Source organism: Lontra canadensis, unplaced genomic scaffold (assembly GCF_010015895.1).
Source record: "Lontra canadensis isolate GAN:19392208 unplaced genomic scaffold, GSC_riverotter_1.0 scaffold73, whole genome shotgun sequence".
NCBI classification, from domain to species: Eukaryota; Metazoa; Chordata; class Mammalia; order Carnivora; family Mustelidae; genus Lontra; species Lontra canadensis.
In genome coordinates this window covers 5,500,827-5,522,532 of record NW_022631067.1, presented here as the reverse complement: position 1 = coordinate 5,522,532, position 21,706 = coordinate 5,500,827, and the positions used below count along the sequence as shown (strand labels likewise).

At 45.5% G+C, this 21,706-nt stretch overlaps 1 protein-coding gene across 1 annotated transcript in view; it reads right to left on the bottom strand.

Moving 5' to 3' along the window:
* Positions 1-14,835, bottom strand: part of EFNB2 (ephrin B2) — a 41,217-nt gene extending 26,382 nt beyond the window's left edge. Inside the window, exon 1 of the mRNA XM_032881063.1 lies at positions 14,348-14,835. Within this exon, the coding sequence (XP_032736954.1) occupies positions 14,348-14,469 (122 nt within the window). The 5' untranslated portion in view covers positions 14,470-14,835. The remainder of the gene's footprint in view (positions 1-14,347) is intronic.
* Positions 14,836-21,706: the final 6,871 nt, after the last annotated feature.

Sequence of the window (21,706 nt, the reverse complement as noted above, 5' to 3'; positions counted from 1 at the left end):
TGGGTAAGCCCAGACCCATGAACCAGAACCACACCGTGCACTGGGGGCCTTCCACGTCTCTACGGGACAAAAAGAGCATTAACACAGAAGCCCCAAGATTCCTTTCAGAAACACCCTGTGCCCCCAAGGAATAGAAATAAGTCCAGAAGCTGGACTTAAGCAGGACTTACGTGAATTTCATAACTAGGCAGGAATCTCCGCTCGTATCGCGTCTGTGGAATGCTACAATGCTGCCACAGCTTAATAAGATCGCCCCTCTCTCAGCAGCCCAAGCAGAAGTCTGTTCCAAAGGGAATAAATAAAAAGCAGGGCCCACAATAGACATACGGCAATATCAACCCTGAGAAATATTTGGAGAAAGTTTCCTTCTTGTGGATAGCACTTTACTGCCCCCTTTTGCACTTTCCCATCAGAACAAGATTCTGCACAAACCTTCTCTGAAACCAGAGAGAGACAATGGGGCAAAGCTACGGGGTGTCAGCTTCATATAGAATTAGGTCACCAGATATCACTGCTTGGAGTAGCAAGGAATTACCTTAGAACTTGAAGCCAGTGTACCACCACCTTCTCAGTGGCTTTAAACCTCCAAGAAATAAGGTAGTAATTGGAGGCTTTAACTGACATTTTCTGCCTTAATTCAAAGGTGTATGTGTGCTGGAACAATCGCTGATTTTCACAGGTGCCCCTTTTTTGCACACTTTCCTCAAATAAATATCATCAGCAACATGAACCTGATTTATTCAAGGAAAAGAAAAGGGGCATAAAAGCAGGCTATACAATCTGGGACCATTAACGTGTTATAAATCTGAGAGCTAGGGGGTGGGTGGGGGCGGTGCATTTCAAGCTTCACGCCAATGACAAGCAAAATCTTTTCCAGAAAGATGAGAAGCACAGAAATGCGAAATGCACTGTAAGCCGATGGGTGCGCAAACCAGTTCAGCAACTTTTCAAGGTGAGGCGCGACCATGTGTGTGACTCTTCGTCTGTGCACACACTTGGAAAACGTCGTAAACTTCAGTCTAGAGGATAGTTTTATTAGTAGAATCCTAATCTGCAGAGCCAGAAGCCTCACTCCGGCCGATGACCTCGCCTTGCATCTGACAGTCTGTGTGTAGCTGGGGAGCACACTCGTATTTAAACTTAATCCATTTCCGTGTTATTCTGCAATTACTGTCCGAGTCAAAATAATATTAAGTTTCACAGCCTATGGTGCTGCACAACAATTGAATGAAGACGGACTCCTTTTGATGTTAATCTTGTGTTTTGTTTGTGACATAATCCTCAAACAGTGGTGGCTAAAGAAAGTTTCATTTTAAAACACTCCGAGGTAATATCCTGTAGTTTAAATTTTCATTGAGGAAAACAACACAAGTTATTTAAGTCTTATCTGTTCCACTGAAATAAAAACTTCCAGTTCACAGGAGAGCCTAGAGCCAAGCTGAGGTTGCAACAAGTGTCTCCATACCCGGGTCCCGATGAGCACAGAGCCTGGTACAGAACCGCTGAGCCGCTACGTTGTACACCCGAAACCAATGACGACACTAAGTTAACTACACTAGAATTAAAATAAAAAAACTTAATTAAAAAAGAGAAGAGATCTGCACATTCCTAAGTCAGAGACTTACGGTGTGCGACACAGACACAGCACCATTTTCTTTGCGTGGGTTCCAAAAGTCTAGTCCATCTCGGCTGTGGAATTAAAAACGAAAAGCAGCCACCTACCTCAAAACAAAACACGGAAGTTTTATTTATGAAACTGATCTAAGCACCCCCTTTCCCCCTCAAAACTTTCCCAAAAAGGGAAGTTTGTAGCCAGATAAGGCTGACCTGGGGAGCTGAAAGCGTAAGGCAGGGGTGCCGGGAGGCCCAGTGGGAAACAAGAGGGAAGTGAGTCACTCCGGCCAGCTCCGTCTGCGGCGCTGGCTCATCCACGCCAGCCCCATTATCGAAACAGGGATTTCATAACCCGCGGAGGCAAGAGACGCTGCAAGCTTCTTTCCCAACTGTGATTTGTTTGCACCTGTACGGTCTTGTCCGAACCGTGCTTTTAGCAAGAGTCTGTAAAGGAAGGTGGAACTCTTGTTATTTACAGGTGAGGCACTGAGAGAAAAGTGGCTTTCATATAGGAAGAAACTGAAGGGGCACTTCCAGCAGGCTGTGCCCTCCCTGTTTCAGGTAGACGCCTGCCGATCCATTTGCTCACGTGCCTGAGTGGGACATCACAGAGCTGAAAGGCGCATGTAACTCACCAAGGGAGGGGGCTGGCTGGAAAGGAATGGAGCGGAGATCTCCACGCACAGCAATGTCACAATTTAGTTTGGGCGTCTCTTCTTCTAGTGACTTCCCATTCCTTTTGTTCCTATCATCACCTTTTTTTTTTTTAATGCTAAAGAATCTCGCCCATTTAGAAAAACAATCCACCCGCATTTTATGGGTGAACAAAACCTCTCCCCTTTGGCGAGGAAAGCAACACCGAGAGAAAGAGGCACACTAAAGGGGTTCAGTTCCCGCTCCTCAAGTGGGACTGGGACCCTGGGACCGAGCCTGCTGTATTCCCTGCTGGACTCCAAGCCCTCCATCCTGTGCCTTGCACAGAACGGGTGCTCCATGGGTGTCGGTGTCATTACAGAATGAACACTTTGATAAGGACGGTTGAAGAAGAGACAGAACTTTTAGTTCTCGTCTTGATGTAAGAACAGACTCTCCCTGCCAACTGAGAACAAGCCTGCCAACCTAAGTTACAAGGCTGTGCAATCATTTTACAACAACCACCTAAATGCCTTCCTCCCGCACACTTCCTTCTTCCCAGGCTTGGGAGCAGGGTCAGGGACAAGTCTGCTCTGGGCCTATAACAAGAAACATTTTCCTGCACCTCTTGTGACTTTGGGACACAGCCCAGGGAGTAGGAGAAAGGTGAGGGAAAGAAAGAAAGTGGGCATGACAACAGTCAGGTCTGCCCTGCTGACATCACAAAGACTCAAGCCTGACTTGCTGGAGACTTCCACACAGATCCCCCAAAGTGTCTAAGAAAAGTGCGTGGGGCGCCCTGTACCTGAGGACAGTTACATATAGTTCCCGCTCGGTCACCACAAGCAGTCTGGATAGAGCCCCACCAGGACACAAACATGCGCAGAAATGAAATACTCCTTAGTTATTCAAACAGGCAGCTACTAAATTAAATGGAAGGAAGACCTGGCTGAGACCTCCAGCTCGCTGCTTGGTCAACAGGGAAGTGGACACTCGGTCCCAGGAAGAGGCAAGCGGAGAGGTGCATTCTGGAGGCCAGAGGACCTCAGGCCTCCCGGCTTCCTCAAACAAACTGCTCCAAACTTGCAGAACATCAAAAGCCAGATGGGATATACTGAATGAATCCACAGGCAAGAAGCCAGAAGCCCAGTTTGCTGTAGAAATAGGCCTGGACTTGATTTGAGTCTTCTCAGCTCTGACAAGCTGGAAGCTGGCACAGATCCCAAAATCCAAAATAAAATGGCATTTAATTGTGACTAGACTCTAAAAAAGATGTCATACTATCTCCTTAGCTTGACACACGCTCAGCACCTAACCAAATGCAACTCTCTTCTAAAATCTGACCTCTCTTTCTCCCAGAGAAACCATCAAATATTTAAACTCTTAAAAGGAAAATGTGAATGGTCAAAGGAATAATACTCACTTAAATGCATGAATATTGTATACTTTTATAACTATCTAGTTCCCATTGGGTAGAACCTTGTTATCAAAGATTCAAAGAACCCATCGAGAATTGCATATCCATCATTGGAAATGTTATAAATAATGACTGACAAGGGACAAATTATACTTCAAAGTTTTTTCTTTTTAACCTACCTTGTATGCATGGTTTTCCGTGAATGTATGTATGCTTAATTTAGTTATTCGACTTCCAGTTACTCTGTGCCATGAGAGAGGCAGAGCATTAAGAGGACGCGTTCCAGAACCACAGTAATCAGGTTCAAATGCAGACCGTACCACTTATTAACTATAGAACTTTGGGCAAGTTAATTAATGTGCCTTGATTTCCCCATTGATATTATAGGAATCATAAAAGCACCTCTCTCAGATGGTTACTATGAAGACCGAATGAGTCAGTATTTCTTGAACTGTTAGAGTAGCATCTGGCATTCAGTAAATGCTCCCTAAGTGTTGTTAAATAAACTGTGTCCAGCAGGTTAGTTTCTAAATAAGAAGTAACATGTAACATTAACACAAGTGATTCTACTCTGCCCATCCCCCACACACTGCGGTCATGTTTCTGTTCAATAACACAATCTCCTCCTGTATCCAGTACTAGGCCACACGAAGTGGATTCAGCCCAGGCTCTCCTCAGTCCATGGGGGATAAGCTGTTTTCTCTGATGTTATAAATGTTACATCACGGGTAGCATCAGGGTAGGGAGCAGAGGGGAGAGCACGGAATTTGCAGTAGAGGGGAAAATAAAAGCAGAGGAGTCTTAAAGAGGAGTAGAAGCGTGGCAGGTGGACAAAGTATAATGCGACAAACTCTAAAAGGTGAACTTGCTATGTTGTAATCTTGATTAACATGTCATTTTTATTTATTCTGCCTTTGTACATGGTAGACAAAATGAACCATAGCCAGGCACACAAATACTCAATTAATTTTATTAACAATAGGTGACATTTATTGCTTCATTGTGTCAAGCACAGAGCCAAGCTCTTTCAATCCTCACCACAATTTTATTACTCTTTTATTCAGCACTATTAGACTACTGCCTCCATTTTAGAGATGGGATAACTGAGACATAGAGGGTACTCCCCCTGGTTACACAGTGAAAAAAAAAAAAAAAACCAGCTACACTGGGATCAGGCTCAAACAGCCAGATTCCAAAGCAGGTACTCTTTGCTAAACTTGGTCGTCTTTGCTAAACCGATTTCTCTGACCTTTCCATTATCATCGTGTGCATCTTAAAAACCCCTTGGTACTGCTAATTCTCATAATCAGAAAAGTAGCTGAGATCACTGGGTTAGCTATCCCACAGGGTCTATCTGCCTCATCTGCGGGTCTTTGTGCTATGCTCAGATGTATGAAACAATGCAGATGCCTACAGATGTACACTCCGTACACACATATTGCTCTTGGCTGAAATGTTACTACTGGCTTATTACTGTGTTTTTCAGGTGACCACACTTCCACCAGGCCTGGGACTTCCCTGTCCCCCCACCCTAGGACTTAAGTCACTTGAGGGTGGAGGCTCATCTTTCTATTATCTGAGCCTAGTAATGGGCCTCACAGTTAACAAATGCTGGATGAACAAATCAATGCTTTATCAGCTCTCAGTGACCCAGACGATCTATTGTGGCCTCCGACAAGGCAAGAACGGGGCAGAACGCAGCAAGCCAAGGACCACAGATTCCTTCATAGATTCCAAAACAGCCTTAGTGGGTGATGAGCTAATGATGAGCTGTTTCCAAGGGGGGGGGAGTTAATTTAGAGCAATGGTTCTCAAGGTGTGGTCTCTGTGTGGCAGAGCATCAGCTGAGAGCTCCTTAGCAATGTCAATTTCAAGTCCCACCCAGACCTCAGGAATCTGGAACTCGGGGGTGGGGCCCAGCAAAACCCTGTTTTAACAAGCCCTCCAGGTGATTCTGTGCCCTCAAATTCTAGAGCCATTGCTCTGGCAAGGGGTGGGGGATCTCTAGTAAGAGGTGACATGTTAATACACCATAGGCAGCCATAAATCCACATCTAGACTGTGTTCACTGCACTGATTCTTACTGTAGGTCATCACTAGCTAGTAGGCAGAGGTTGCCAAAATGCAACAGCTCTTGTCCCTGCCTCTTTGGGACAGGGAGGGCAATGACGCGGATTAAGGCTTGCATATGAATCACGATGGTGCAGCATATAATGTTCTTTCTATACCCTAGGTATTTAACTAAAGTGCTGTGGGATTACAGAGAAAAGATCCAAAGAAATTATGTTTGATCTATGTCATCAAGAAGGCACTCATCTAAGGTAATTTGTAAACTTTATTAGACAGCCCATTATAATGAAGATCCATTTTCCCATAGACAATGGGGGACTCAGGGCTTCCAGGAGCTTATTTGCATCTAAAATGTACCCCGAATTGAGTTCTAGTAGTTACGTGAAAATTGGCCTTTTCTAACTTCTTTGGCAGGCCCATTCTGAGCCAGGCCCTGAACATGACTGGCCTGGCCCCACTCACACGACAGTTGTGGTGCAGGGCACATGTTTTCAGGCCACAGTGAGCCAGGAAGAGCAAGGACCGAGACTCGTGAACATTTTGTCATGCTGGGCCTCCGGTCCTCGGTGGGAACCTGGGAGGCTGAAAAGTTGCTGCAAAGGGAAAGGTGCATTTGAGACCCTCTCATAGGGCAGAGGTTAGGGACCCTTAGAGCGGACAGTAGGTGTTGGACCCGAGACACACACACACGCACCCCCTTCACATGCCCCAAACTAGCCAAAGCCTTAGGAACAACCACAATCCCGTTCCTCCAATGCAAACACATTGACTCTATTGGTTCCAAAGCTGAGAGCAGCACTCATCATTGTCCTGGTGTGATTTGGGAGGAATCAGTACATGAAAAGTACAGGGAATGCCTTGGGGGCCAGAGGGACTTGCCCAGCAAGTACTGGGAGACCCATATACAAGGACTGTAATTAAAGGAGACAGCTGAACTTAAACTGAGAAAACACACTGGATCATGTAATTGTTTTATACAGGAAACATGAAGAATCTATAGGACTGAGGGAAAAAAAGTTTTCAAAGCAACGTTGATCACCAGTCCTTCATTCTGAGCATCTCGCATGTCTGCCCGCCACTGCGTGGTTAGAACCTTCACCTATCCATGCTTTCAGAGGAACAAAACAGCGGACTCTAAATACTTCACTACAGCCCTTTTTTTCTTCTTCATAGTCTGCGAAGGGAATTACTAAAGGCAGAAACAACTTATTTTTCTTTAATGGAGCGTTCTCCTACTATGTTTTGTTTTCAGGTTTTTTGTTTGTTTGTTTTGTTTTGTTTTGAATCAGCAAATATGCTCCCACCAGTCACAAAATGCTTTCAACTAGAATTACACGTTTGAATTTATACAGGAAAAGGGACATTAAGAGCCACTGCTGATTCTCTGCAGGAGCAAGAGAAACAGGTTCACCTGGCATCCAGTGTGCGTGGAAAACACTTCCTCTCCGATCCCCTCCTGTTTCCCCTGGTGCACCCGATCCAACCATCCTTATCTCCCGCACCTCCGCACTCTTTTTCTGCAGGTAGACCGGGAAGCTGAAGGCCGAGGGATGGTCAGTAAACTGGAGGCTGGGCTCCCCTGCGTCTTTCTCTAATCACTTTAACCCTGTTCCTAGGAGAAAGCTGGAGGCCAGGGCAATTCAGCTGCTTCTTTTGTCATTTGCCTGCCATAAATATGCACCAGTCTGCATTTGAAAAGCTGAAGGAGGCCGCAAGCTTGCTGGACATTTATCATGCTCTGTTCCCTGTTAACAAGCAAATACTTTAGCTGAATGGGCCATTAGCAATCATTGTCAAATGTAGAATGCAAGGTGCTTGGATGTGACCAGCTTGTCAATTAAGGGGGTGTCCCTTCTCCTTGGTGAACCTAGACAAGTGCAACGGGTCTTTCCATAGAGATTACTGAATTAGGGGTACAGTCGCAGGCACGGGGTATGGCACGTGTATGGGCAATCATTTTTAAATATTTTGGATCTACGAAAGCTACATAGCAATGACCAGAAAAGTAGGCGACGAAGGTGATAAAGGCCCACCCCAAACAGAGGGTCAAATGATCTGCAAATGAGGAACCAAACCAAAGCAAGGGGTCTGGAAGCGAATACTGGGGATTTGATGAAGATCTCAGACACAGAACTAGTCAGTCAAGAGAGGCCCCATGTTGCCGTTCAGAGAGCAGCCTGGGGAACTCCCGGATCCACTCCATCAAGAAAGACACTGGGGGTGTTTGTAGCTTTCAGTATTGTCTGCGTCTTAAGAGTTTTCAATCTCCCAAAGAAATGCTGAGACTTTTCTAAAACGCCAAATAGGAGGCAGTAAAGCAAATATTTCCTTTCTGCCTTGACCCAATTGCGGATGTCACTCTGCATGGAACCCAATCATGGTTTGAATGGCTCGTTTTGTGTCATGACTAAAAGGGAGAGTGTGGAAGGCAAAAACAAAAGTCCAGTTGATTCACAAGCTTGTTCAAGACAGAAGGCAGTAAGATTCCAAGGCATGGCAATGCTTTTTTTTTGTTTTTTACTTGGAAGCGAGCAGTGCTAACATTTTCTAATCCTGTCTTTACTCGAAGGGCGCCCATCCCATTCAACTCCAAGGTTAAGACTCACATTAAAGAGTAAAATATCATCTCGATAGAGCCCATTGGTTTGGTCATTTTGGATTACTGTTGATGGTAATGAAAACAAAATACCCCTCCCTTTTATTTATTTTATTATATATTCTTTTCCAGGGCAGGAAGGACAAAACTCGGAGAAGGGCTCTCTGGCAGAGGGGGACGGACAATGGATACTGTTTACCTTTGCTTCTCTCCCACCCGGTGTGAGATGGCGCTGGGTCTGAAACAGGGCTGAAGTCCAAAGTTCTCTCTTTCTTTGCGGGGAGCTCCAGCCCTACCTTCCCCTCTGGTCTCTGTTCCTGCCCAGCATGGCCCTGCCTGAAGCCCAAACAGATTAAGGCCAGGAACGCCAAGTGCAGCTAATCCTACAGAATGGTTACCCCTGTCAGGCCAGGAGTTAAAAAGGAAAATCTTGCGGGCCTTAACAACTGCAGTGATCTAAAGTTTTAATCAGCCCCATATCTCAACCTCTAAAAAAGGCAGCCAATGAAATCTACCTTCGCCATATTATCCGCCACCAATGAGCAAGAACTGAGCAGCTTTTCTTTCCTGCTTTCACCATCCCGGGCCACAAGTAGGGCTTTCATACTTTCTAATCCGAGTTTCCAAGTCTGTGTGGTTCTCACATAATAGCCAACAGCCTAGAGCAAGGGCCTTCGCTTCTACACCCTTTTCAGAGACGTGTCATTTCCAACATCAAGCTAATCTATATGTTGCCATGGCTTCCCCCTTTATCTGCCTTTCCATCTTATGAACTGCATGGATTTACCACATTATTTTTATCTGAAAGACAGAAAATGGTGGTTTTATTGCCATACAATCAGATTACTGCTGCTAGTTTCTCTATGCCTTTTTACCGTACTTCAATCAAAAGGGATCAGTTTCTTTATACTCTGCCCTTGATTTACATTACATCTGTAAAGACCTAGTCTGGGTTGTAATCCCCTTATTAACTATGACCAGGGTTGATTTGCCTAAAAATAAAAGCAAATTGTGTCAGACCCTTTCACTTTGTTTTTGATTCGGAACTACAAAATGGATTACTAAAGAAATCTTCAGAGTTCACACGGCTAGCGTAGCACTGAATTTAAAACAAGAATTAAACAAGTTAAACAGGGGGCCATGTCAACGGTTTACATTTTCCATCATAGGAGAAGGGCTGAGTTGCTTATGTCTTTGTATTCTTTGGCTTTACAGAGACAATGAAGCCACAGGAGTTTTTCCAAGCTGTTCGAACACTGTCCCATTTGCCATCCTTCCTTCTTTGCTTTTCTTACATCCCTCTCCCAGCCCCACTCTAATCCCACCCCTTATAAAAAAAAAAAAAAAAAAAGGTGGTGGGGGGGGGAGAGCTCTTCCCTGAAAGACCTAATTCCTGACTAGAAGCTTATAGTTCTATGGGTTCTGCATATTTTAATCAAAATATTTTAAACAGTTGAACACTCCTATTTAAAGCTCTACTCCGCTACACAAAGGCTGAGCTCATAAGCAAATCTATGTAGATGAATGATAAGTGACCTGAAAAACAGGCTCTTTATGTCAGCAGCTAAGGAAAGCAGAGGCTGGGCAGACTGGAGTACCATTTTCATCATTATTTTCCTTACAAGAGTGCTGCTTTTTGTCTACTTTGGGATGGAACAGTTTAAGAATAAAGTTTTCGTAAAATCACCTTTCTAAAAAAAAAAAGAAAGAAAGAAAGAAAAAAATGTCCTTTTTGCTGAGGGTCTAGTGCATATTTCCTTTCCCTGCCACTCCCATTCCTATGACGCATCACTGCAGTCATGCTGGGATCTCAGACCGTCTCCCATTAGGCAAGCGCTCTGGGAAACATCACACTAAGGTAGATGTCACTCTCAACCTCTTGGGAGCTACCCAGAGCACTTCAGAGGAAGGCAAGGTACCACGGGTTTAGTTGCTCCAACTGCAAAGTCCCTCCGAGGATAATTACCACACTGATCCACCAACCAAAGGATTTCCCTTAGGAAATTTACAGACAAGAGGTTTTACAATAAGTAATCCAAATATACTGACTGTGCCGCGGCTCACTCCATCTGGAGAGGCCATTCCAGTCTGCAGTTTTTAGCTGGTCCGGGGTTGATGGTTAATTCACCTGTCCTTCTACTTTGGCCTGGGAGAGTCAGAAACTGTTCAGGAAATTTGCAGTCATTTGCATTTCTTTACATCCGTAGGACAAGTGTCAACAGCTACGCTTTGTGAAAGATTTAGAACCAAGTGCTTAACAAATCATCTTAACCTCCAGCTCCCGTTTCTGAGGCTTGAAGCTATAATTGCCGAGGTTAAAAAGTGCAGTCCCTAGACGCACGATTCCCAAATAAATTCTCTTCTCGCCTGAAAAGAAGGCGACCAAGCATGTTGTGAGCTATCACTTCGGCTCCGTCTTTGTGTTCTCCCTGGCTCGGTTGTCCTGTGGAACGACAGTCCATTACCTCTAGTTTATCATCCTGACAAAATGTGAGGAATGTGGATGGGAAAGGACTAACAATTCCACCCCCCGTGCTTTGTGCTTTTTTCTCTCTATATTAAAACCGACAAGATTAACCCAAACGCAAACTGTGGAGCATAGTTCAAGGGGCTATTCAATCAGTGTTGAATGTGCATTTGTTTACCTACAAAAATAAGAATTTCAGACACAATGGAAGGCAGGCTGGCTTATATATGGTATTGAATGGACTGTTCAAACAGCACTATCCATTGTAGTTTATTTTATCAATCTCTGACAGGTCCATATTTATTCAGAGCCTGACTGTGGTGGGGCCCACGTATTATAGGTTATCTGGATTTTATCCAGCCATTCTTTTGTATCAAGTCAATCAATATCAGGAATTCAGTATTAGGCAGGGAAAAAATGATCTGGGAAAAGAAAAATGCTTTGTTAACTAACTAGTTTATGGTGCAAAGGGAACAGTACCCCAGACAGAAGGAATTACTGCTCGGCTGAAATTTCTGACAAAGTCAGTGTAATTCATTACAGAGTACCATATCAACACAGCCTTGCTCACTCGAAAGTGGGTATTTTTTTAGAAGAGGCAACTATTCATTGTGCCTGGAAAAATCGTTCTACGTCAGTTAATTGGAAATGAAAGCCAGGCTTTGCTATTCTCTGCCGAGTTGAAAGGGGAGAGGGGAAAAAAAGGGGGGGGGGTTCAACAACCTAACGGACCACAACTGAGGACCACAACTGAGGCCACACTGCCGGAGCCCGTGGCTGCAGGGGAGTAATCCACCTGGCAGGGTAGTTGATAACGTTTCAGACACAGAACTTCTTTTGATGGCTGCATAGACTCTCAGGGATGGGAGCATCAGACAGTGTGATTAAAGTAGTTATGGAGACGGAGAATTTACAAAGGATTTTCTGGACCCTGCGTCCAAACAGCTGCTCCTGCTCCCTACCGTCGACCACCTGCTAAAAAAGCTGACCTCGGAATGAAACAAACCTAATTACTCATGGCGGCTTCATCACAGATGAATTGTTCCACAGTTCGGATGAACTGGTGTGAAACCTCAGTTGCTCTGATCACCTTCCTGCCACATCATATTCGTGGATTGAAACTTTTCCCTGGAAATAAATATGCAACTTCCCCCAAGAAAACAAGCCCTTGGCACTAGGGGTTTTTATTCATTCTCCAACTTAGAAAAGGCTCTTTCATATCACTCCTCCAGGAAGAAATCTTCCTGATGTCTCAAGCTAGCCTAGCCTTCAGCTGCATACTTTTTTTAAGTAGACCTTTTCCAGGGGCAAATTATCCCCTCCTCCAGGCACGCCATTATCATGAGAATTTTAAAAGAAATTCTACTCTTGAGGACGGGAGCAATCATGACAACAGAAACCTCATCTGTGCAGGCAGGCTTCTCCAAAATGCAGGCCTCCAGCAGGTCTGTGAGTCTGCGGCGGCAGCAGAGAAAAACCGAGGAACCCTCCTCATCAGGACCGTGAGTAAAACAGCAGTCACCTCCCCCCACCGCAAATACATTAGGAAAAGAGGATATTAATGTCTGTGGCGGGAACAGTTACTGCTGTACCTCTTCTTCCGAGTAGGTGTTTCTAACCTTTCTCCTGATCACACACCAAGTCATAAGCGGTTAGCACTGAGTTGCACATGCTGAGTTGGCCAATGGATGAATTAATGGGAATGTCTTCAAACAAAATGCAAACGTAAATATTAAACCGGGGCGGGGGGGGCGAGGGGGAGGCGGGAATCAGCCTCCCCAAACAATCCGTCGGCGAAAGTGTGAAGTGGAGCGGAGCCGACAGCCCAGGGGGAGAGGTGAGGACTGGCGCCGCGAGCATTGCGCGTGGAAGAGTGACCTCTGTAGGCGCAAAGCGAGCACTGGCTGGCCTTTTCCCGGCCCGCCCAGCCTGGGCTCCCGGCCCGCCTAGCCGGTCCGCCCGCGGCCGCACGCAGGTCCAAGCCCGGCGTTTTCCCGCACCGCCTGGTGCCCCACCATTCCCCACCCACCGTGTAAGGCTGTCACTGCAACTACTTTCTCGGCAAACACAAATCTTACATCGAGGAAAAAGAGTGGTCCATACAAGACCGGGCTGCACGGAAGAAGGCTGCATTAAGTAACTTTTAAAAATGCGAGCCGTGTTGGAAAGTGCCATCCGGCATCATGCAAGAATGTGTTTAATCCGATTTACGGCTGTGATGTTTCTCGCCCTTATCATGAGAAATTCTTGGTAAAACATGTTGGTGAATTTGAAATTTGCCACTTTTAAAAGAATGGATATAATTCTTTAATTAAAATGTGATCTGTAAATCAATTCCCCGCCTCTGTATTCCTAAATCCATGGCCAACTTGCTTGTCTTCAGTTAGGCCACTGGTTTTCCTTCTGATCTCAAACGCTTACTCCTGGAGCCAGCCAAGGTCTCCACACTTTTTCCAAGTTTCTCAAGGCTAAAATTCCATGATTCTGTAAAATATTTTTGGATATGACTAGAAATGTGTTACAAGAAGGAGCTAAGATGCAAAACTGAATGCATAGGTAAGTAATGAGGCGTCATGGCCATACATGCTCAGGGATGAGTCGCCTTTTCTAAATTCTCAGTGCATTCTATTTTGGTAGCTCACGCTGAAAGTTAATCTCCACAAGGCCTGGCTTTCTCCTGGCTACACTGTTTGGTAAAAACAAGTCAGATTCAAGGATCCCATTCCTGCCCAGGCTCCAGGAGCTGTATTGACTGGGCAGGGACTTAATCTTTTGAAGAAAGCGTCCTTAAAATCAAGTCAGCTATCAGGACCGCAGAGTTCGGGGCCACAGGTTTAGAAACGAAAGGGGGAGACGACGTGCAAAGGTCTCTCCGGGAGAAACCTAAGGCCGGTCACCCCGGCTGGGAGGAGAGGGCTCGCCGCCCGAGTTCTCTGGCGAAGCTGGCGAGCTCCCCGCGCACACTCGGGCAGGCGGCGCGGAGGCGCGCGGGCTCTGGGGCGCTGCGAGCGGCCGGAGACCGCAGGCTCCCTTCCCCGGGTGCGCTCCTCTGCCCCGGGCTCACAGCCCCGGCCGGCCCGCAGGGATCGGACCGCGCTCCGGCGCTCCTCGAGAGCGCAGCATCCCTGCCTCCCTCCGCGGCCCGCCAGCGCCTGCGCGCCGGCCAGCCTTGTTTGTGGCCATGTTCTCCGTCCTCGAAAAGAAGTAGGGGTCAGGTATCGCCATCGGACACTTTCCCGAACGTGACACCCGAGCCGCTAGGTTTTTTTTTTGTTTTGTTTTGTTTTTGTTTTTTTAGCGCCCGGGAGCTCATGGGGAAAGGAAAGCGGGGAGAGCGCCCCTTAGAACCGGCGCTCCGGCTGGAAAGCCGAGGGAAGAGTTCCATCAAGTAAAATGTGGCGAGGGTTGGGGACAGGGAACTTGGGGTGAGGGGAACGGGGGTTCCAGAAACAGAATCCGAGGCGCCGCGGCCCAGCCCTTCCTCCCGCCCGGACGGCGCGACGCGGCGGACCCCAGGCGGGGACCGAGAGGGATCGCGGACGCCACTTACTTGGAGTTCGAGGAATTCCAATAGATGGGCTCTAAAACTATCGACCTGGAAATCGCAGTTCTGCATAAAACCATCAAAACTCCCCAGCAGTACTTCCACACGGAGTCCCTCCTGGCGGCCATGGCCAAGCCGCTCCCAGCTCCGCACGCTCCGGACGACGGAGGGACTGGGCGCGGGCCGGAGCCCCAATCCTCCGGGCAGACAAGGGGGAGACCGCAGGCAGCTCCGGGGCGCGCCGAGCGGCTCCAGCCGGCGTCGAAGTCGGGGGCGCTCCACTCGGAGCCCTCAGGGCGCGGGGCGGGAGCGCACGCGCAGGGCGCGGCGGCGCGGCGGGCTCGGGGCTCCGGGGCGCCGCGCCGGACGCAGCTCTGACGGCAGGCTCCCGTGCGGCTCCAGGGTGCCGGGCGCGGGCTGCAGGGAGGGCGCGCGGCCGGGACACAAAGGCAGAAAGACGACTCGCGCGGGCGGCGGACGCTGCGCTCCGAGCGGACCGCCTCGCACTATAGATCCAGGGGGGCGGGCAGCGGCCCGAGCGCGCGGGCGCAGCGTCGGCGCGGTTCCATGTCCCGGGGCGCGGGGAGCGGAGCGGCGAGGGGCGCCTCCAGGCGCGCGGGACCCTCCTCTATCTTCGCAGCTCCCGGCCCGCGGAGCAGGCAGGAGGGGCTCGGTCCCCGCCACGGGCGCCGGACGCGCACGGGCCTTTGTGTGCGGGGAGGGCGCCGGGACCCTCTCTGCGCGCAGCTCCCAGCTCCGGCCGGCGTCGCCGTCCCCGCCGAGGAGAGTCAGCGCGACCGGCCCGCTGTCAGAGCACTATAAACGCGGGGCCCCGCCCCGCACCGCGCAGCCTATTGGCCCGCCGCCCAGCAGCCGCGCTCCGGTTGGGCGGCCGGCCCGTCCGTCATCCGCCCCCGCCCGACATTGGGCGCCGCGAGGCGGGGCGCCGGCTGACAGGTGAGCCCCGCCCCCGGCCCCGGGCGGTGGCGCAAAGGGAGCTCAGCCTGGACAGCCAAAGAGGGGAGGGGGTGGCCAGCGCGTGCACCGGCGCCCCTCCAGCGGCGGGGCGGGGGCACAGGGACGTCCGGGAGGGGAGCGGGAGCAGCGGGGGCCACCTGTCCCCGCGCCCAGCACGCGCCGGCATTGCCCGGCTAGTGTTCTAACTTCGGAGGGACGTCGAGGGCGAAACTTTCCCTGCGGAGCGGAAGGCCGTGGGTTTCCCGCGGGTCTTCCTCCTCTCGGCGGAGCGTCTCCGTTGCAAGCCGGGCTCACACCCCCGCACGCGCATCCCTTCGCTGCCCCTCGTAGGCCTCGGGGCGATGAGTTCCACACCTGATTTCGGTTCCTAACCTCAGCTGGGGCCCGACCAAAGTCAATGGGGCCTTAAGATGCGAGACGACTCCCGGCGACGTGGCTGCCGACAATGGGGCGCAGCCGTCCCGGCCCCGCACCCTCCGCTCCTCGCTCCCCGGGAAGGCGGCACTTCCAGGCATCCCCCGCGAGTGTCGCTGGCACACCCGCGCCCGCCGCGGGACTTTCTCTGGGACACACTCACGCCATCCCAAGGTGACCGGGAGTTGAGGGGTGACGGTGACAAATAGCGCCCAAGTGGAGAGGTGGCAGGAATTCCTCACTCTGGTTCTCGGCAAGTGCTTGCCCAAAAGAACGCCTTGGACGAGCGCCACCGCTTCGACGGCTTCCACGGACCCACAGCGCCCACTAGCGGCCGGCCTGACCTCCCTGCGCGCGAGCGCGCCGAGGCCCGCCCACCCGCAACCAGAAACCCAGGAACACAACCGCACAGAAAGTCCAGAGCAGAAGCTCCCAAACTCACCAGCAGCACGGAGAATTCGGCGGCAGTAAGGCAGAGTACTAATGTACAATTCAGTTTTGCGGGGGGAAAAAAAATAGCGTATACCCACAACATGCTTAAAAAATCCGGTCTACTCCAGGATTTAATGTTTCGAACGCAACGAAGCAGACGGCATTCCTACAAATTGTATTTCTTTAGCTAAATTATCTACTAAGCTAAATTAAAGAATATACATTGTAAAACATCTCATTTAGATACCAGTGTTTCTCTCACTCTTCTTTATAACGTTTCCAGATTTTTACATCTTATTAAGTATTCCTTTTTGGAAATATTAAACATAAGCTAATGTACATTTCAACGGGAGTGTTGACATTTTGTTAGGACTAGTTTGCTAGCACGCTGGAAAATACTAAGGCACGGGAGTACTGAATACATTATTCATATTATTCCAGGTAAACCTTTGAGAAGAAAACAACTTAATTTTCCCGAATTGCTATTTTAAAAAGCCTCCAACGTGAGAAAATTTTTAAGAAAGGCTCAAAGATTGCAAACCGATTTGAAGTCATGGCCAGATTCCCTTGAGGACTAAAACACCAGGAAGGGGCAGGTACTATTATTTATAACTTTCTCACAAGGGTAAAAAAGGAGTGGTTTTTAGTAAGCCTAAACATTTAAGGAATTCGTTTGAAATGTAAGGGTAGCTTAATAATGTCCTACAAGAACTAAAACTGAGTATCTCAGTACTAGGTTTCATAGTTGGTAAACTTATTTTGTGAAGTTTAAGTTGTGACCTCTTAGCTCCTACATCCTCTCTCCAAGTAAACTAGAGGAAATAAAGGAAATTTGCATTGTCTGAAAATAACCCCGGCTTCCATTTTTAGTAAATCAGATATTCACACACCCAAAAAGAATTTTGCCTTGGGGAAAATGTAAATGTACATGTAAAAACGGCCTCTCTTTTAAACAAACTGTGTATCTGATCAAAAAAATAAAACCCCACACCAAGATTCCTACTGTATAACTTGAGCGTGAATATTCACGAATTTACTTTCAGCAAATAAAGATTCATTTATCTATAAAGACTAGGTAAAAAATCAACAGTAACAACTTCAAGATGATAAATGTTCCACTACTGTTGAGATGGTCAAGTTCAGTTCTGTTAACCCATGAATGAGCTAGGGAAAGAGTAAGAACTCCCACCACCCCAGTCAAAATTCCCTGTTTAACTTTGGAATCCCCCAAAACTTAACTAGCCTGTTACAGAACTCTTACCAATAATGCAAAATCAATCAACACATATTTTGTTGTTATATGTATATTCTGTATTCTTAAAGCTCAAGAAAATGTTAAGAAAATCTAAAGCAAATACACTTGCAGCACTGTATTATATTTATTGAAAAAGTAATCTGTGTGTAAATGGAACCACACAGTTCAAACCCAAGTTGTTCAAGGAGCAACTGTAATTAAAAGCATCTCCTCAAGCCATCTGTGTCTACTACTGTACAGAGCCAGGCAAAAACTGTTACATCAGCATGTACAAAACAAAATTGAAATTTTAATGCATGCCAAACCAGAAAGAACCCATTACATTGGCTTAATACATATTTGTATTTGGACTTCATTTTATGACTGAATAGTCAGGAGAAACGTGCTAATTTCTGAAAATCCATAATTTTACCAGCACAGCTTCACGCACACATTAAAAAAAAAAATGAAGTTTTATCTCAGCTACTTAGTTACTTCAACTGTTTCTAAAGTTAAGGAAATTTCTGAAAGCTAGTAAAAATTGGGGGAATTTCATATAGTCAATAAAAGTTGATAAAAATGTTTGAATATATAGTGAAGTAGCAAATGTAAAGCTAGGTAATTTCAGTTGAAAAAATTAAGATGGCAACCAATTTTGCCCTACTAAGTGCACCTTACTAAAGTCATTCCTGTCACCCTTTGAATTCCTACACATGCTTTGGTCTTCATGGTTGTTTCTTGTACAGTAATCCATTAATTCTTAGACGTACTTCAAAAGACATCTTTAACATAATTTCTGTAAAAACGAAGAACAAAAGCCTTATCTAAATGTAACATTACAGAAAAATTACTGAAATTAGATTTCATGTTGAGCAAATGTTGTCCAAGCCATGAACTTTTTATGTAGCTAATGTTTCCTGGCATTGCATGCACTTTATTTCATAAGTCACTGAAATTTTTAGAACTCTTATGCAAACGTACTGCTCGAATTCCTCAAAGGGAAGACCTTTTAACATAAAAGTAAAGTAAATCTTTTCTCAGTAAACTTTGCGGTACACTCTGGCACCACCTACTTCTACAATTTAGCTTACACAAGGACACATCTTAAATTAGCATCTACTTATATTTGTAAGTTTGGTAGGGACAGTGTTAATTACTACATTGAACTCTCGGTCAAAAGAACATTTTTCCCTTTGGGAAGTTCGGTGATAACTGACCTTATCGACTGTAACAATATATTCCTTATGGAACTAAAATACCACCATTTTCCACTACAGTAGTCATTTAAATCTCTACGTCATAATCAATCCTTGCTTTTATATTACTCATGCAAAAACAGCATATGTGTAAAGAGTACAGTTATGGCTCCAACTAACTTGAGCACTTGGCATGAAATCTCATTTCCTTATTTGCAAACTAACAGGTTTTAGAGAACGGGCCAAACTCCTCTCACCCTTCCAAATTGGTCTAGGTAGTTTAGAGATAAACAGGTTAACAGCTGTGCAGTTTTGGTTTTACCATTCATTACTACTAGTACTCTATAACCTCATTCTGTATAAAATTCCCACTTTCTGGACTGACAATATAGACACAGTATTATAAGACGTTAAATTCTCCTTCAAACATATAAGGGATACCGCTGACATAAAAGGGATATCATATAAGGGTATCACTGACAACAATCATAAGATACATACAGTAAGATATTCAACAGCACTTAGAAGAGGCTGCAACTATGTATTCCTCTGTTTAAATTCCTTGCTACTTGTTTTTCACCCCATACGTTTCCATAAGCCTGGAATATGAGGAAGAAAACAATCACCCAAACGTATACAAAATAATAAGCCTATTTTATTCTAATGCCCGTAAGCCAGGCTTAGAAATCACCAGCTGTACGGACACTCTTCAAAACACCACACACACCGTGCGCCCCCCCATTAGGAATTTCCTGAGTGAGAGTGAAACTGCTGGACCATGGAAAAGTTTACTCTTTAACCTACTGGCTTCATAGTAATAGGTCCAAAGATATATGTAAAACACAACTATTCAAACATCCTCTGATCCAACCACTGCATGCTTTAGAAAAGAACAATCTTCTGCTTATCAGTTACTCTAACAACTACAGATAGACAATGTATCATAGATCAGACAATGTGATCCCACCATCTGAAAACCATGGACAAATCTGCTTCCAAATGTACTGTGCAGTGCATTAGCACATGCAAGTCTCCCAGATTACTGAACCAGTAGCAGCTCTGTAATTACAGACAACCTAATGTGTCACAACAAAACAAAACAAACAGAACCAGGAGTAAACAAAAAAGCAGGAATAACAATGACGATAAAGGCATCTAGGCTAAGTGGCCAGTTCAACCAATGAGAAGGCAGACCTCCTGCTTAGGCTTCAACACCATCCGAGACTCTCTGATTGAGGCCCTTCTCCCTTTAGGGCTCCTTTCACCAATTAATAACATTTGAGTGTTCCTAAGACTCCTGGAGAGAATGGTTAAGTCTCAAACATTAAGAGATCCTGTCTTCAGAAATTCTCATGGCTAGTAATCCGAAACAGATGGGATGGTTCTGGGTGTAAAAGAGCAGAAAATTAAGATACCTGAAATCAGAAGCTCTAGTTAACAGTGCCAGCTTTGGAGAAATTTTAGTTAAGTGACAAATGGAGAGTGCTTGATAGAAGATGAGGTATTTGAAATGAAACATGGAGTTCAACAAGCCAGCACTCTATGCTTATTTTACTCTGGAAAATTATAAAGAGGTACAACATCACTGAAAAATTTTTAAAATACTGGTGGCCATACAAAATAGCTGTAGACATATCCTACGCACAACTACAAGACTGGGTAGTTAACTGAAGACAGAGCCTACTTTGCTACATCTTCATAAGGGAAACTGGAGAGTCAATCTTTACCCCTTCCCCTCTTTGCAAGCATTAAAGAGTCCTCACACCAAGCTAATTTAAAGGTTTTGTTTATACAATTGATAATTCTGCAAACTCCACAATAAAAATCCAGTAACTACATATTTTAAATACTGTAATAAAAATAAACAAAAGCCATTAGTTAATTCTATAATGCATTAAGAATAACCTAAAAAGCAATTTGTGAATAAAGCATATTTAATAAATTAGGGAACATCTGAACTGCTAATAAACTGGGAGAGAATTTGAACTTTTATAATATGTACACAAAGGCAGTGGAAACAAATGAAGAAAACAAATTACTACACATTGTTGCAGCACAGAAAAGATTGGGTGTATTTTATTAACAATTACATCCTCTTTCCTGTAGCCTGGCACAGGAACAATTTCATTATCTGATGCGAGTCTCCAACAGCAAAAGCAGATACTGCGATGTCACTACGCAACTTACTGCGATTTCACACCGTATGTGGCAGTAAAGAGATTCTTTAAAAATTAAAAGGCACGCATAAGCTGATTTCAGATATTAAGTCCAGGCTACTCTCTTAGATACAATGTTTATAACACTTGTAGAGCAAAACAATTTTTAAATAAACATTTCCCAAAACTTGAATACACAGCCTAAGAACAATGGATCTGCACCAAAAGAAAAGTTACATTAGAAAAAAAAAAAAATCATGAAATAGAGTTAACCTATATTTAAAGGTTAAAAAAAAGATTCATTAGCAACCTATATTCTTTAGGTAAATAAAGTGATTGTTTTAGAGTAATAGGTATTGTGTTTATAAGGCAGTTCTCACTACAGTTCATGCCTACTTAAAATTCTACCTTTAAAGATATTTAAACTGATAGTATTGTTCCTTACCACAATTAGACTCGCTGAAGAGCTCAAACTAAAGCAATAGCATTTTTCTTAGCATGCACACACAAAATAATCTACCATTAGTCATCTCATTAACTTTTGTTTCACTTGGAAAGAGGGATCAAGTGGTCTTAAAAATACTGGAGAACATTCTACTTTGATGACATGTTTATGCATCTCAGGTATCTCTCTCTCTTCAATAAATGTTTTAATACCAGTAGACTTAAAACAAACATACGTAAAGATAAATGAGGCAGAGTCTAGTGTATAAGAGTCATCCATAAGGTATCACATGCAGAAACAAAACAAAAACTTGTAAGAAGTTTAAATGTGTTTGTCCTGAAAATAAACGTCCAGGCACCCTACAATGAAGAGGATTTGACTACCTTAGCCTTTTGTGAGAGTACAAAGCTAAGTTCTTTCTGATGGCCCACTTGGAAAATAATCTAAGATTCTATAAATTTTTAGAAGCATTTTTCTAGTCTTTTATTAAGTATAATTTGTGGTAGTAAT